Below are 16,252 nucleotides of genomic sequence, written 5' to 3' on the forward strand. Positions count from 1 at the left end.
CTGGGTAAATGTAAAAATTGTCCCTAGTGGGTGTAGGATAGTGTTAATGTACGGGGATCACTGGGCGGCACGGACATGGAGGGCCGAAAAGGCCTGTTTCCGGCTGTATATATATGATATGATATGATATGATATGATGATATGGGGAGAAGTTGGGCACAGGTTACTGATTGTGGATGATCAGCCATGATCACAATGAATGACGGTGCTGGCTCGAAGGGCCGAATGGCCTCCTCCTGCACCTATTTTCTGTTTCTATGTTTCTATATTCCCCATTATCACTTCTCCTGCATTATTTTCCAGCAGTCCAATGTCCACTCTTGCCTCTTTCTTACTCTTTATATAGCTGAAGAAACTCTTGCTATCCTCTTTTATATTATTAGCTAGCTTATCTTCGTATTTCATCTTTTCTCCCCGTATTGCCTTTTTAGTTACCTTCTGATGTTCTTTAAAAGCTTCCCAGTCCTTTGGCTTCCCACTAATCTTTGCAATGTTTATTGCCTTTTAGTTTTATACTGTCCTGGACTTTTCTTGTCAGCCACAGTCGCCTCTTTCTTCGTCTTGGGATTGAAAAGGTCCTGCATCTTCCGAATTATTCCCAGAAATTCCTGCCATCACTGTTCCACCCTGCTGGGTCCCTTTGGCCAGCTCCTCCCTCATGCGTCAGTAGACCCCTTTGCTCAGCTGTATTACCGACACATCCAATTTCATCTTTTCCCTCTCAAATTGCAGATTAGAACTTATCATGTTGTGGTCACAACCTCCTAGTCGTTCCTTTATCTTGAGTTCCCTTATCAAATCCACACAGCAACTGCAGATGATGGTATCTTGAGCAATACGTCAGGAGATCTGCTGAGTTCCTCCAGCATTTTGTATTATACTAAAACAATATCCGTACTGTTAACCATCCACCCCTCACTTCCAAATAAAAGGCAATAAAATGATGGTACATACCTGCAGTTGGATCATTTGCCAAAGCATTGTCCAAGCCACTTGTAATAGATTGAAAAAGGTTCATCTTCTGCGTCGGACCTTTTCATGAAAAAAAAATATTTGTTACAATGTTGTCCGATGAAAGCTAAAGTGTCTTTTATTTTGCAGGAATGCATAATGATTTTTAATCACTAAAATGATTCTTATTCTAAAGAATAGTTTATAAAGCAGGGGCAGTACACATATTTAATTTACAAACATTTCAAATAAATTATTTCAGGAATTGACTGCTTTCAAAGTGTTAATTTATTTTGTTGATTGATGAATTAATGAGATAATCAATGAGATCTTTTGATTTGTCATTAAAAAGCCTTAAATATGATTATTGTGTTCCTTTGTACATTACTTTCATTTATATGATGCAATTTTAATGAAAAATCTTTCAACCACACATTTTTAAATTCTGGATTGGTATCATTATGGATAGCATTAATAGGTTTCCCTCAATTACCAAGCAATCACATATTTTTCACAACAAGGTAACTTTTAACAATCAGAAGAAATTTAATAAACAGATTTTGATCCCAAATAATAGCTAACAGAAAATGGCTTCCACTGGCCTGTTGCTTTAATGCCACAAAATAGCTGTAAGCAAACAAAACCAAAGTATGATTGTTACTAGCGAGAAACTTTCTAGATTTCTAGGTAGAAGTGTCAAAGATTAAAGGGTAGAGTTTTAAGGTGAGAGGGGCAAAGACAGAGAGGAGAGCTCTTCAGCGGGTAGTCCATAGAGCTCAGAGGACCATCGGAACACAGCTACCAGCCTTGGAGGGCATCTACAACACACAATGCCTCAGAAAAGCCACCAACATCCACAAAGACTCTTCACACCCCTGCAACAGTCTGTTCGAACTTCTACCATCGGGCAGACGATAGAAGGCCTTCTACGCCCGCAACTCCAGACTCAGGAACAGCTTCATCCCCAGGGCCAAAGCTGCTATGAACCGGTCCTGCTGAGCCGGATGGTCAAAACACACAGTGATCCGGCACAGATCTACTTGCACCTTATTCTGTCTTAAAACTGTTCCAATTTGTTTCATTGGGTTGTTTAAATTAATACTGACTAGCTAATTAATTTATTGCATCGGATGGGAGGCGCATTCCCAATCTCATTGTACCCCTGTACAATGACAATAAAGATATATTGTATTGTATTAAGAGATGTGTGGGGCAAGGTTTTATTTTCACACACTGAGTGGTGAGTGTCTGGAATGTGCTACCAGGAGTGGTAGTGGAGTCAGATACAATAGGGGAATTCTAGAGGCTTTTGGATAGGCATATGGATATACAGGGAATCGAGAAATATAGATCACATGCAGGCAAAGGAGATGAGTTTAACTTGGGATCATCTTCGGACCTGGTGCAAAAGGTTAGTTTCTGTGCCATACAATTCCATTTTCTAACACCGTAAAGAAAGTTAAAGTTAAGCATTAAGAATTTTAAACTTGTGTCTCTTGGGAATTAATGACTACCTTCTTCCCAAAGAGTCCACGCCGAATATTGATCGCCCACTTAGACTAGTGCTACGTATCCATAGCATCCTTATCTTTCTCATCCCTCCCCTCAAACAAGGGACAATTGACAGAGGACAATTAATCAACAAAACCACACGCCTTTGGAAGGTGGGAGGAAACCAGAGGACACGGAGGAAACTCACACGGTCACAGGGAGAACGTGGCAGCACCAGAGGTCAGCATCAAACCCAAGTCTCTGGTGATGTGAGGCAGCAGCTCTACCAGCTGCGCCACTGTGCCACCAGGTGATGGCAGACTTGATTTGGCATGAAAAAAAATACACGCAGCAGTTTACTGTACCCTAACCCCAGAACCAGGAGGCAAGAAACAGAATATAGATTGTGCTTGCGTTTGCATACACTCAGTTGTGGAGCTCCAAACCATCGTTGAGACTTTTACTGAACCATACAAGAGGATGGGCTGGACAATCAACATCCTCGACTAATCTTGCCCCGTCCACCACACTACCCTATGACAATATATGTTTTTTGGGTGAGATCTTATAAGATTATTAAGGGGTTCGACACGTTAGAGGCAGGAAACATGTTCCCAATGTTGGGGGAGTCCAGAACCAGGGGCCACAGTTTAGAATGGAGTTGAGGAAAAACTTTTTCAGTCAGAGAGTTGTAAATCTGTGGAATTCTCTGCCTCAGAAGGCAGTGAGGCCAATTCTCTGAATGCATTCAAGAGAGAGCTAGATAGAGCTCTTAAGGATAGCGGAGTCAAGGGGTATGGGGAGAAGGCAGGAACGGGTTACTGATTGAGAATGATCAGCCATGATCACATTGAATGGTGGTGCTGGCTCGAAGGGCCGAATGGCCTACTCCTGCACCTATTGTCTATTGTCTTGGAAAGCATGGATCATTTCTCACCTTCAATGAGGCAGACATCAATGATGAAATTTACCAGCACCTTCAATGGCCTAGCACAACCATTGACTGATTGAAGAAAAGACCACTTAAAAATCAAAACTTCAGACCTAGTGCTAAAGTCTTGCTCGAGCAGAAAACACTGATCCCTGCCTCCTATGTGTTTCTGAGTCCTAGACTATCTACGACAGGCACCTCAAAGCAATGGAGAAATACTTCCAATGTTGTTCCACAAAATCCTCCAATTCTATTGGAATAAAACCAATGCCCGTGTCCTTTCCCAGGTCAATCTTCCTGGTACTGAGGTCCTAGTTACACTAAGTTTACTACATGTATTTTGCATATCGAGCACAACTCCCAAAACAAAGACGTACAGGTATGTAGGTTAATTGACTGGGTAAATGTAAAAATTGTCCCTAGTGTGTGTAGGATAGTGTTAGTGTACGGGGATCGCTGGGCGGCGCGGACTCGGTGGGCCGAAGGGCCTGTTTCCGCGCTGTATCTCTAAATCTAAATACATTGTTCCAACCTCTGTTGTGGGAGGAAGAGAGCAGAGCGTGGGGCAGGGTGCTCAACCAGGCAGAACAAAGAAAAAAATATCAGGCCTATGCCCAAAGTCTCCTTGAAGAAATCCAACATCCCTCATGATTCCTGGATATCTCAGGCCCGTGACCACTCAAAGTGGAGGAGCATTCCAATGATATTGAGAAACTCAAGATCAAGGATTAGATAGGAAATCCATGCACAAGTTCATGGATAGGAAAGGTTTAGAGGGACATGGGCCAATCGCAGGCAGTTGGGACTAGTGTACTGTAGATGGAGCAGCTTGGTTAGCGCAGGCAGATTGGACTGAAGGGCCTGTTTCCATGTTCTATGATGCTATGGTGTCACAGGTAGATCTTGCATATGTGGTGGGATGAGCAAGTCAGCAAAGGGATGAGCAAGTGATCAGCTGCTACCTGACTCATTCGTGGAAGCCTTTTGTGGTTATTTTGGTCTCATTTGCCACCTCAGAACCCACAAAACCAAAGTGGAAACATAGATGAAGAATGACATGGGGTAAAAGTTAAATTATGACCATTTTACGTAGACTTAATGGGATAAGGGTTCCGGTTTTTTTTCGTGCACAGTTTTTAAGCTCAGCCACCCAGGGGTTATAATTAAGGGCCATAATTAAGGATGGTACTTTGACTCAGAGAGTAAATGGCAAGGATCTTAGCATGGAGTTTGGGTTCTGGATCAGATTTGGAGGTCAATGGTTTTTAGTCAATCTCTTGCGACTCATAGTCAAACGGCTCAAGATCACAAAGAGCAAACCTTTATCATCATCAATGTGCAGAGCCAAGTTGGAGGAGATCATGGTTCGCGCTCAGACCAAGGGAAGGCGTCAGGCTTTGGGGGGGGGGTTCTTGGCTGCAGGCTGGGGGATGGTCCATGAGTTCTGGCTTGGGATGATTTTGGAGGTCAGGCTTGGAGACTGACCATGGAGTTCAGGCTTGGGGGCTGGTCAGGCATAGAGGCTGACCGTGGAGGTCAGGCATGTGGGCTGACCATGGAGGTCAGGCGTGGGATGATGACAACGTTGTCCAGACTTGAGATGATAATGTAGGTCAGGCTCCGGGTGACCATGGTCAGACCCGAGTTGACAATGGGTTGACCATGGAGGTCAGACTTGGGTTGACCATGGAGGTTACAATGGATTTATTCACAAAATGCTGGAGTAACTCAGCAGGTCAGGCAGCATCTCGGGAGAGAAGGAATGGGTGACGTTTCGGGTCGAGACCCTTCTTCAGACAATGGAGTTCTGACCTGGGGATGACCATGAAGATCAAGCTCAGGGTGTCCATGCAGGTGAGATGTGGGATGACCGTGGAGATCAGGTTGGGGATGAGCGTGGAGGTCAGGCTGGGGATGACCGTGGAGGTCATGCTGGGGTGCCATGCCCATGGGCTGACCGTGGAGGTCAGGCTGGGGTGACATGCCCATGGGTTGACCGTGGAGGTCAGGCTGGGGTGCCATGCCCATGGGTTGACCGTGGAGGTCAGGCTGGGGTGACATGCCCATGGGTTGACCGTGGAGGTCATGCTGGGGTGCCATGCCCATGGGTTGACCGTGGAGGTCAGGCTGGGGTGCCATGCCCATGGGTTGACCGTGGAGGTCATGCTGGGGTGCCATGCCCATGGGTTGACCGTGGAGGTCAGGCTGGGGATGACCGTGGAGGTCAGGCTGGGGATGACCGTGGAGGTCATGCTGGGGTGCCATGCCCATGGGTTGACCGTGGAGGTCATGCTGGGGTGCCATGCCCATGGGTTGACCGTGGAGGTCATGCTGGGGTGCCATGCCCATGGGCTGACCGTGGAGGTCATGCTGGGGTGCCATGCCCATGGGTTGACCGTGGAGGTCAGGCTGGGGTGACATGCCCATGGGTTGACCGTGGAGGTCAGGCTGGGGTGCCATGCCCATGGGTTGACCGTGGAGGTCAGGCTGGGGTGCCATGCCCATGGGTTGACCGTGGAGGTCAGGCTGTCACCAAGGTGCTGGGACTGTCTGTGCCTGTGGGTCGGTGCGGGGGGCTCGGAGACGTCATCATGGAGGTGCTCCCTCAGGCAGCCTCAGGCTCTCACCATACTGCGTGGGCTCAGGGTCCGGCACGAAGGTGAAGTGCGCTACCGAGCGCCGCGACGCCGCTGCTGCTGCGGCCGCTGGTGGTGCTGTCAGTGCCGCCCTTGCCAGCCTGGAGCGGCTCCTGCCGACGGCCCCTCGCAGCCACAGTCCGCCCACGGCCGCCATCTTCCTTCCTCACTGTCTGTCACCGGGCACCCGGGCGGGCGCCGCCCCCCTCCCACCTCCCACCTCTAATCCCCTGACGTCATCCACACGCGCCCATCCGACACACTGGCATGCCGCAGCGCACTCTGGGAGTTGTAGTTCCACGACCCCGCGGCGTCATCCACGCGGGTAGTCGCACGTCGCAGCGCACTCTGGGAGCTGTAGTTCGACGTCCCCTACGTCATCCAAACGGGCGAGGGCGCACGCCGCAGCGCACTCTGGGAGTTGTAGTTCTATCCCTCCCCATCCATGGGAACCTTCCAATTGTGGAATCCATGGGAACCTTCCAATTGTCCGAAGAAGGGTCTCGACCCGAAACGTCACCCATTCCTTCTCTCCCGACATGCTGCCTGACCTGCTGAGTTACTCCAGCATTTTGTGAATAAATACCTTCGATTTGTACCAGCATCTGCAGTTATTTTCTTATATTCCAATTGTGGATGACACACAATTAGAGCAGAAGCCCAGGAAGGTCACCTCTTTTGTTGATGAAGAGAACTCTTCACAGAGTTGTAAATCTGTGGAATTCTCTGCCTCAGAAGGCAGTGGAGGCCAATTCTCTGAATGCAATCAAGAGAGAGCTAAATAGAGCTCTTAAGGATAGCGGAGTCAGGGGGTATGGGGAGAAGGCAGGAACGGGGTACTGATTGAGAATGATCAGCCATGATCACATTGAATGGTGGTGCTGGCTCGAATGGCCTCCTCCTGCACCTATTGTCTATTGTCTATTGTCTATTGTCAGGAACCTTAACATAAATAAAACACTGCCAAGGGTGGTGGTTGAAGCAGATAGGTTAGTGCCATTTAAAAGACTTTTGGGTATGCATATGGATATGCAAGGACACACAAAAAGCTGGAGTAACTCAGCAGGACAGGCAGCATCTCTGGAGAGAAGGAATGGGTGACATTTCAGGTGGAGACTCTTCTTCAGACTGAGAGTCAGGGGAAAGGGAAACAAGAGATATAGATGGTGATGTAGTGAGATATAGTAGAAATGAATGAAAGATATGCAAAAAAATAACAATGATGAAGGAAAGGTGGAGGTCACAATGGTTCATTGTTGGCTTGCGCTAGGGATTAACAAGTTATACAGACAATGAAACTCGCCAGGACGACAGTGAAACTAGTACAACAGCCAAGGTGGGGGAGGGACAGAGAGAGAGGGTATGCAAGTAGGGTTGCCAACTGTCCTGTATTAACTGGGACATCACGTATTTTGGGCTAAATTGGTTTGTCCCGTACGGGACCGCCCTTGTCCCGTATTAGGCCCGAAGGGCACTGTAGGCCCGGACACTGTAGGCCCGGACAGTGTAGGTCCAGACAGTGTAGGTCCGGACAGTGTAGGTCCAGACAGTGTAGGTCCGGACAGTGTAAGTCCGGACACTGTAGGTCCGGACACTGTAGGTCCGGACACTGTAGGACCGGAGGCCCGGGCGCCGCCTAACGGAGGTTGCACAGCAAACCGCCTCACGGCCTGGGCAGCCACCATTGGTAGAGCGGGAGCACTTGGCCGCTGGCTGGGTGAGGTCACGTGGGGTGCGGGGCTGTGACGTCACCTTGTCCCTTATTTGGGAGTGAGATAGTTGGCAACCCTATATCATATCATCATCATATATATACAGCCGGAAACAGGCCTTTTCGGCCCTCCAAGTCCGTGCCGCCCAGCGATCCCCGCACATTAACACTATCCTACACCCACTAGGGACAATTTTTACATTTACCCAGCCAATTAACCTACATACCTGTACGTCTTTGGAGTGTGGGAGGAAACCGAAGATCTCGGAGAAAACCCACGCAGGTCACGTGGAGAACGTACAAACTCCGTACAGTACAGCACCCGTAGTCAGGATCGAACCTGAGTCTCCGGCGCTGCATTCGCTGTAAAGCAGCAACTCTACCGCTGCGCTACCGTGCCGCTATATGCAAGAGTTACTTGAAGTTAGAGAAATCAATAATCATATCGCTGAATTGTAAGCTGCCCAAGGGAAATATGAAGTGCTGTTCCTCCAATTTGCGTTTTGCCTCACTCTGACAATAGAGGAGACCCAGGACAGAAAAGTGAGCATCTCCAATTATGGATCACAATTAAAACAGGAGCCCAGGAAGTTCATCTGTCTCGGCAGTCATCGATGAAGACAAATCTTCACAGGAACTTTATTAAAAACAAAACACTGCCGAGGGTGGTGGTTGAAGTGGTTGTGGCATTTGAAATACTTTTGGTATAGGCTTATGCATATGGATATGCAAGGAATGGAGAGTCACCTGTCAGAGTACTCCAACACTCCAGCACTTTATGTCCTTTTTGTAAACTGGCTTCTGCAGTTCCTTGTGTCTAGGTTGTAGGGAATAGCCACAAGGAGGTAAGAAGTGAAGGTGCAGAAAGGGTAGGGTTGCATGGTATTTCACAATCAATATAATGTGGCTGAAGGGCCTGTTTCCACGACGTATCTCTAACACTAACAACTGTCTTTCTCAGTGAGGAGGATAGGGGGCATGGCTTAGCCACATATCATTTTAAACTGCAGGGAACAGTGCGTGGCATGAACATATGAATTAGGAGCAAAAATAGGCTGTTCAATCCTGCTCCGTCATTTAATCCTGCTCCGTTCCCTTAGGTAACCTAAGGGAGGGATGGAAATAAAGACAGGTTATGCCTGGTCCCATGAGATATACTGTGTAGGAAGGAACTGCAGATGCTGGTTTACATCAAAGATAGACACAAAATGCTGGAGTTAATCAGCGGGACAGACAGCAGCTCCAGAGAAGGAATGGGTAACGTTTCGGGATGGGACCCACAGAATTTGTGGGTGCTGAAGAAGGGTCTCGATGTGAAACATCACCCATTCCTTCTCTAGAGACGCTGCCTGTCCCGCTGAGTAACTCCAGCATTTTGTGTCTACCCACAAGATATACTGCAGGATATCAAAGTAAAGACCGTGCCATTGCAAGGATCCCAGGACAAGTTGGAACTTGAGTTTGTAAAGGATGCCATTGCAAAGCAACTTCAAATTAGTCATGTGATGTTGCTGCAGCAAAAACTGAATGAGTGAAAGTTGGCTGCTGTCAATGGTGGGGGTGGGAGAAAAGGCTGCAACTGCTACCTGAGATCAGACTGAAGATTTGGTCTTCTGACGGAAAATATTGTGATCAATAAGATGGTCAGGTAGTGTAGGAAAGAACTGCAAATGCTGGTTTAAATCGAAGGTAGACACAAAATGCTGGAGGAATTCAGTGGGGCAGGCAGCATCTCGGGAGAGAAGGAATGGGTGACCCTTCTTCAGACTGATGGTCAGGTAGGTCTATAGGAACAAAAGACTGCAGATGGTGCAATCTGGAACAACAAACTGTTGTTTGACCCACTGAGTTCTTCCATCCAATTCTTTGTTGCTACAGGATGATTTGTAAATTGGAGTAGTCAAGTGATCAGAGGATGAAAGGTGATTGGTCATCAGCAAGCTAGCAGAGCATGGGGTGGGCATGGTGATGCATGGGGTGGTATGGTAGCGCAGCGGTAGAGTTGCAGCCTTATAGCGCCAGAGACCCGGGTTCGATCCTGACTACGGGTGCTGTCTGTATGGAGTTTGTACATTCTTCCCTAGAGTGTAGGATGCTAGTGTACGGGGATCGCTGGTCGGCGTGGACTTGGTGGGCCGGAGGGCCTGGTTCTGCGCTGTATCTCTAAACTAAACTAAAGTAAACAATCAGATGATCAGAAGGTGTCGGGGGATAGTTGATAATAGCATGCGAGGATCATGAACTTTGGGGTCTGGCTGGTACCTTTATTGTGAGTGGAGGTTGTAGGAGCCCAAACAAGAGCTGTAAAGAATTTAAGGTGGGAATCGTACCCATGTTGGATTCCTGTCACTGGTTATTTGTCTGATAAATCATTTTACCACACAGAAGCATGCCTCAGGTGCTGTGAAACCCCACTTCATGTGGGCATTCCACTTGATCATGAGGGCCATACTAATCAGTAGGAAGATGCTGAAAGTTCTGATGTGAGTTGCATTTTGGTGGACAACACTGCCCTTTAACTTTCTGATCCATACTTGAAGTCTCCAACTTGCAATTACAATTTATCTATGAAAATTGGATCATATAGTGCACAAAAAAGCAGTAGTCATAGAGCCTACAGTGTGGACACAGGCCCTTCAGCCCAACTTCCCCATACCAGCCAACATGTCCCAACTACACTAGACCTACCTGCTTGCATATGTCCCATATCCCTCTAAACCTGTCCTATCCATGTATCTGTCTTAATGTTTGCAATAGTAGTTGCCTCAACTATTTCAGGTCGGCACAAAATGCTGCAGTAACACAGCGGGTCAGGCAGCATCTCAGGAGAGAAGGAATGGGTGACGTTTCGGGTCGAGACCCTTCTTCAGACTATCTCCTCTGGTAGCTCATTTCACACACCCACCATCCTTTGTGTGGAAAAAGTTACCCCTCAGGTTTCTATTAAATCTTTCCCCCCTCACCTTAGACCTATGTACTCTGGCTCTGGAAAGTTTGTAGTCTAATTTTCAGGCATTTATCTTTCACTTTGGATAATATGGAATTCCTACTGTATTTTCAGCATTTATACATGAGAGAGATAAATGCTAAGCTTTGAGAATTTATTAATTCAGATGAGTTTTGAAGCAGAGACCTATAAAAGAACACAAAGTGCTGGAGTAACTCAGCAGGTCAGGCACCATCTCTGAAAAACATGGATAAGTGACGTTTTGGGTTGAGACCCTACTTCAGACACAATGAGATCTGAAGAAAGGTCTCAACCCAAAACCTCTCCTATCCCTGCTCACCAGAGATGCTGCTTGACTTGCTGAGTTACTACAGCACTTTGTGTTCTTTTGTGTATTAATCAGCATCTGTTCCTTGTTTCTACATACCCTATTATGAGTGTGGGTCAAGAAGTCAGAAATAATAGAAGAATATTTGGAAGACAAATTGGTTAAATCAGGTTCTCTTAGCAGTAAGAAGATATGGCTTCTTGTCTGAAGAAGGGTCTCGACCCTAAACGTCACCCATTCCTTCTCTCCAGAGATGCTGCCTGTCCCGCTGAGTTACTCCAGCTTTTTGTGTCTATCTTCCATTTAAACCAGGATCTGCAGTTCCTTCCTACACAAAGTTTCTTGTTTATATCAGTTTGTGATTGAAAGAAGTAAAGCTGGTCAATGCTTGTTCTGTTTGTTCGTAAAATGAAGGAGAACTTTAATGCCAGCTGCAGGTTTTTTTTAAATAACTTCTGACTATGTCTGTAGTTCCTTTACCACATTTATTTCTTGATATGTTTTTACATTAAAGGCACTCAAAAGAAAGGTAACATGAAGAAAGAAATTCTATGGAATGAAAGCTAATCCAAAGCTTTATTGTAATAAACCAAATGAAAGTATAAATAAGCATTTGTCATTAACATACCTTTATGTACACACAATAATGGTAGTTACTATACATATTGCACAATTGGTCGCCACACACACACAACTATAACATGTTACAAAAATATCAGGAAGGTTCAAGTGTAGTGAATTGCATTTTTGCAGCTTAATTCAGCTTTGCACAGAGCATCTCCAGAAGCAGCTCATTCATGTTCACTTTGCCCAGGACCGGTCTGAAAAATAGTTCAGTGACAGAAGCCGTGCTGACTGTCCGGAGAGCGGAGAGGGTCAATAGAATTTGAGCGAACCTCATCTGATCTCCATTGTACATCATGCCGATGAATTCGTTCAGCGTTTGCTGGGCTTCTTGTTGCAAGGCGAGTATGTAATGAGGTGTTCTTAAACTAGAGACATCTGTAATACAGGAGGGAGAGAGAGAGGATGTGCTCTTGTTAATAAGACGATGCTACACACACTCACTGATACTCAGCCTTATGTGCTAACATAAAGAATTTATGTTCTACAAAATTAACCACCTTTTGGTGGATAACCGGACAAGAGTTTGGAAATTCATCATACGAGTAGTCACGAACACAATCTGCGTTTTTTATTTAGTAATTCATGTTTATTTGAAGTGAGTTATATTGGATTAAAATTGTCTTTTAAATGCTGTTATTGTATCTGCCTCAAGCCCTCTTCTGGCAGTTCATTCTATATACCCACCAGCCTCTGAGTGATAAACTTCCCCCCCAGGATCCTGGTAAATCTTCCCCCTCTCATCTTAAACCTATGTCCTCAGGTTCTTTATTCCACTACCCCGAGTAAAAGACTCTGCGCATTAGTGATTCGTATTTATTTGAAGTGAGTTTTATTGGATTAAAATTTATTAAATATTTTTCGACCAGAAATATCAAATTATTGAGTCATGGGCACTGTGACTGAAAATTTGGCCAAAAAAAAGTAAGAACTTATTCCCAGATTTTCCAACGCAGCAAACACCCGGTCTCAGCTGAGACACTAACCTCAGGCAAAAGGTGAAGAATTAAGATTTAACCATCTCTTACATTGCCTCATTATCATGGCCCAGCGTTGAATTATTTGACTATCTACCTTTTTAATGTTGGAAGAGTGCACATACTAGACTGGAAGAATAGTAGCATAAAATATATGAACGTCTTCATATTGATCCTAAATACATCTTTCTTTAGTCCAAGTATAATTACCTTGTTTTAAAAGTAACAGTTTAAAAGAAGCTATTTTAACATAACTTCCTTCCTCGTATACCTCTTGGAACCTGGGTTTGATTACAACATTGAAGACTCTTTGTAGGGAGTTTGCACGTGTTCCCTGTGGCACGGTGGCGCAGCGGTGGAGTTGCTGCCTTACAGCGCCAGAGTCCCGGGTTTGATCCTGACTACAAGTGCTGTCTGTACGGAGTTCGTACGTTCTCCGTGTGACTACGTGGGTTTTCTTCAGGTGCTCCGATTTCCTCCCACACTCCAAATATGTACAGGTTTGTAGGTTAATTAGCTTCCATAAAATTGTGAATTTGTCCCTAGTGTGTAGGATAGTGTTAGTGTGTGGGGATCGCTGGTCGGCGTGGACTCGGTGAGCTGAAGCGCCTGTTTCTGCGCTGAATCTCAAAACTAAACTAAACTGTGATTGTTTCTGCTGAGTGTCCGTTTTATTTCCCCATATTACAAAGATGGTGCTTAATAAACAATCAAAGAATGTATTCAAGAGAGAGCTAGATAGAGCTCTTAAGGATGGCAGAGTCAGGGGGTATGGGGAGAAGGCAGGAACGGGGTAATGATTGAGAATGATCAGCCATGATCACATTGAATGGCGGTGCAGGCTCGAAGGGCCGAATGGCCTCCTCCTGCACCTATTGTCTATTGTCTATTGTCTAAAGAGGTGCTGATAGGCATGAGAGAAGGAATAACGTATCAGAGGTACACAGAAATAAGGAGAGTGGGAATGAACCATGAGATTACTCTGCTGGAAAATGGCATCAACCCAAAGGTCTCCTTCTGTGTTGCAGAAAGTAAATAATTCAGAAAAACCTCTTTGGACCGCAGAGAAAAACTGTGTTTCTTCATATTTTTTTGCTAGTCTATTCTCTAATTTTCTTTACAAATCAGTTTTATATTATTATGAAACTTTATTATAAGATCTTTTTTTCCCCCAGGGTGGAAATGTCAAAGACTGGAGAACATGGCTTTCAGGTGAGGGAGGTGAGGGAGGCAGGTTTAAACCAAATATGCGGGTCAAGTGTTTTTGTATGTGTGGAGAGTGGTGGATGCTTGGCAATGTGCTGCCAGGGGTGGTAGTGGAAACAGTTACGATAGTTGTGTTTAAGAGGCTTTTAGTTGCACAAATGGATGTGCAGGGAATGGAGGGATGTGGATCACGAGCAGGCAGAGGAGATTAATTTAACCTGGCACCATGTTCGGCACAGGCATTGTGTGCCAAAGGGCCTGTTCCTGTGCTGTACTGTTCTATGTTCTTTACAAGTAGACTTATACTACTTTTTCTGAATCACTACCAAGGGTGAGTAGTTTGCCCAAGTCTTGGTGGCAAAATTGATCCTGGAAGTCAACCTGTCATCTGGTGACAGCTTCAGAACAACTTCCTCTAGCTTTGGCTGTTTTGGTTATGCGCCAAAAAGATAATATGCTGCCTTGATTCATAGAATCATTAAACTCACAGCACAGGAGAGAGGTCGTTCAGTTCACTGTGCTCAGGCAGATGCCAATTCTTCATCTGAAGCCATCTACGATATGTCAGTTTCCTGCTCTATTGTTGTTCCCTTTTATAATTCTTCCCAATACTTTGCCCGAGTTGGAATCCCAGTTTCAGCTACAAAGACATTAAGCTCTTCCCCCAATGTCACACAGAAAGATGGGCATTTGAAGCCTGATAGACTTTTTACTCCATTTGCCCACTTGCAGTTCCCTACACAGTATGTTCTGGCTTTGAAAAATATATGAGGCTAGTCACTGTGTGGAGAGCAGTTATGAGCAGACAGATCTTACATACCAAAGGACACTGGGAATATTATAAATTCATAAGTGATAGGAGCAGAATTGGGCCGTTCGGCCCATCAAGTCTACTCGGCCATTCAATCATAGCTGATCTATCTCTCCCTCCTAACCCCATTCTCCTGCCATCTCCTGCAAAAGCCCTGACACTCGTACTAATTAAGAATCTATCTCTCTCTCTGCCTTAAAACTATCCATTGACTTGGCCTCCACAGCCCTCTGTTAAAAACAGGTCAGCCCAAGATTACCAAACCTGATTTAAAAAAAGGATTTTCTTTCAGAGTATAGAGTTTAACTAATAAAGACCAACATGATGATTGCATGTATTTACAGAAACAAACAGATCGAGCACCCAAAAGTAACAAAAGGAATATTAATGGGTCAGATTAAGGCTATTAAACAGTACAATTCTGCCCAAAGGGTGGCAATTTTCTGAGAGTATTGGTTTTTACAGAACGTCATCATGAGGAAGAATTGATATTTATCTATTGTGTTTAGTTTATAGGTACAGCATTGAAACAGGCCCTTCGGCCCACCGAATCCATGCCGACCATCAATCACCCACTCGCGCTAGTTTTATGTTTTTCCACACTCTCATCGACTTCCTACACAGTAGGGGCGATTTACAGAGGGCTAATTAAGCTTCAAACCTTCATGTCTTTGAGACGTGGGAGGAAAACCATGCGGTCACAGGGACAACGTGCACACTCCACAGCACCCGAGATCAGGATTGAACCCAGGACTCTGGTGCCGTGAGGCAGCAGCTCCATCAGTTGTGCCATTGCACCAGTTGTAATCAGTGCTTTAAAAAAAATCCAGGTTATGAAATGTATTGAGTTATGTTTTCTCACCTGGGTTGAAAAGAGTGATGCCTTTGAGATATGCATACTCTTTGGTGCTGATGTCCATGCTCCAGAACTTCAGAAGAAATAACTTAACTCTTTGAACTTCTGCTAGAGTTGAGCTGCTCAGGTCTGTCTCCTGATTCTGGCCGTCCATTGCCTTCTGGTTTAAGAGAATCCTTCTCAGCAGGCTGGGTGTCACGGCTTCAACCACCTCAAAGTCCACCCTCTCCTGAGCTAAGCCCAGGACAAAGAGTGGAGCCCAGCAATTCTGCACCAGCAGGACCTGGTCTTCCTCAGGCAGATGACAAAAGGAGGGCAAGTTCTTAATAAAATTCAGTGTCTTTAGCAGTACCTCCGAGGCCACTCTGCAAGTGAGCTCTGGTGTTTTGAGAACCACTTTTCTCCTGAATTCACAGGAGCAGCCGAAAGCTGAAAGCCGATGGTGATGCTGATAATGCCAGCAGCTCGTTTCCTTGGGATAATCTTTGTTGAGAATACTGTAGAGTATACTGCTGTGCGATCCCTGTCCGCAAAAACATTTATCAAAACTTACTGATTGAGATACACAAGCCATTTTTTTTAACTGCCTGCAATCCCTCTGCGCCTTATCTGGTTTCACAGTCACTGAACCCTGCTTTTATAGGCTTAGCATAACCCCTGCTTGTAAAAGCACCTTGAACCTCAGCTGCTCTCCACGACCATTTAAAGGCAAGCCAGGTGTGGCTGATTCATTCAAATGGCTTTTTTTTAAATGTTGGAAGGTAACCTGATTTCTTTGAATGG

General features: G+C 45.5%; 2 protein-coding genes across 3 annotated transcripts in view; both read right to left on the reverse strand.

Annotated features, from left to right (window-relative positions):
* Positions 1–6,210, reverse strand: part of bckdhb (branched chain keto acid dehydrogenase E1 subunit beta) — a 159,819-nt gene extending 153,609 nt beyond the window's left edge. The window contains exons 1-2 of one of the 2 annotated variants that reach the window (XM_078399826.1): positions 6,001–6,210; positions 955–1,032 (exon numbers count right to left, since the gene is read on the reverse strand). In XM_078399826.1, coding sequence (XP_078255952.1) covers positions 955–1,032; positions 6,001–6,166 — 244 coding nt within the window. In that variant the 5' untranslated portion in view covers positions 6,167–6,210. The remainder of the gene's footprint in view (positions 1–954; positions 1,033–6,000) is intronic. The other variant, XM_078399825.1, reaches the window with a different exon arrangement.
* Positions 6,211–11,716: 5,506 nt separating this feature from the next.
* LOC144594059 (nuclear receptor subfamily 0 group B member 2-like) lies at positions 11,717–16,043 on the reverse strand. Its single transcript, XM_078400237.1, has 2 exons — positions 15,476–16,043; positions 11,717–11,997 (listed from the first exon to the last, which is right to left on the reverse strand). The coding sequence occupies exons 1-2, from the start codon at positions 16,041–16,043 to the stop codon at positions 11,750–11,752; spliced, it is 816 nt and encodes a 271-aa protein (XP_078256363.1). The 3' UTR covers positions 11,717–11,749.
* Between the last annotated feature and the right edge of the window lie 209 nt (positions 16,044–16,252).

Source organism: Rhinoraja longicauda, chromosome 5 (assembly GCF_053455715.1).
Source record: "Rhinoraja longicauda isolate Sanriku21f chromosome 5, sRhiLon1.1, whole genome shotgun sequence".
NCBI classification, from domain to species: Eukaryota; Metazoa; Chordata; class Chondrichthyes; order Rajiformes; family Arhynchobatidae; genus Rhinoraja; species Rhinoraja longicauda.

Excerpts from the sequence above, each read along its gene's own strand:
- LOC144594059 (XM_078400237.1), bottom strand. The coding sequence starts at position 16,043 with ATGGCTTGTGTATCTCAATCAGTAAGTTTTGATAAATGTTTTTGCGGA. Across the intron at positions 11,998-15,475 it reads CATCACTCTTTTCAACCCAG|ATGTCTCTAGTTTAAGAACA; the intron begins GTGAGAAAACAT and ends CCTGTATTACAG.